Source organism: Antrostomus carolinensis, unplaced genomic scaffold (genome assembly GCF_000700745.2).
Source record: "Antrostomus carolinensis isolate BGI_N321 unplaced genomic scaffold, ASM70074v2 scaffold32445, whole genome shotgun sequence".
NCBI lineage: Eukaryota > Metazoa > Chordata > Aves > Caprimulgiformes > Caprimulgidae > Antrostomus > Antrostomus carolinensis.
Window position 1 is genome coordinate 1 of NW_010318945.1, and position 244 is coordinate 244.

At 54.5% G+C, this 244-nt stretch overlaps 1 protein-coding gene across 1 annotated transcript in view; it reads right to left on the reverse strand.

Annotated features, from left to right (window-relative positions):
* Positions 1-38: 38 nt before the first annotated feature.
* LOC104525841 (ventral anterior homeobox 2a-like) overlaps positions 39-244 on the reverse strand; it is a gene marked incomplete at its 5' end in the record, with an annotated part of 531 nt that continues 325 nt past the window's right edge. The window contains one exon of the mRNA XM_029085226.1: positions 39-192. Within this exon, the coding sequence (XP_028941059.1) occupies positions 39-192 (154 nt within the window). The remainder of the gene's footprint in view (positions 193-244) is intronic.

The window sequence follows — 244 nt, forward strand, 5'->3', positions numbered from 1 at the left end:
AGGGGGGGACACACACATCTTTTGACACTGGTTTTGATTTAAGGGCTTGGCTTCTTGCTGGGTAGAGAATTGTCTTTCCTTTCCAGCCGCGTGTAAGGCTCAAAGGCAGACGTGCCCAGTCCGTAAGCGCCCGGGAGATCGTGGAGACCACCCAAGAGTGGCCCCCCAAAACATAACGGGGGGGCTGGCAACCTGGGCGAGGAGGAGGAAGAAGAAGAAGATGAAGAAGCGAGAGAAGGAATTT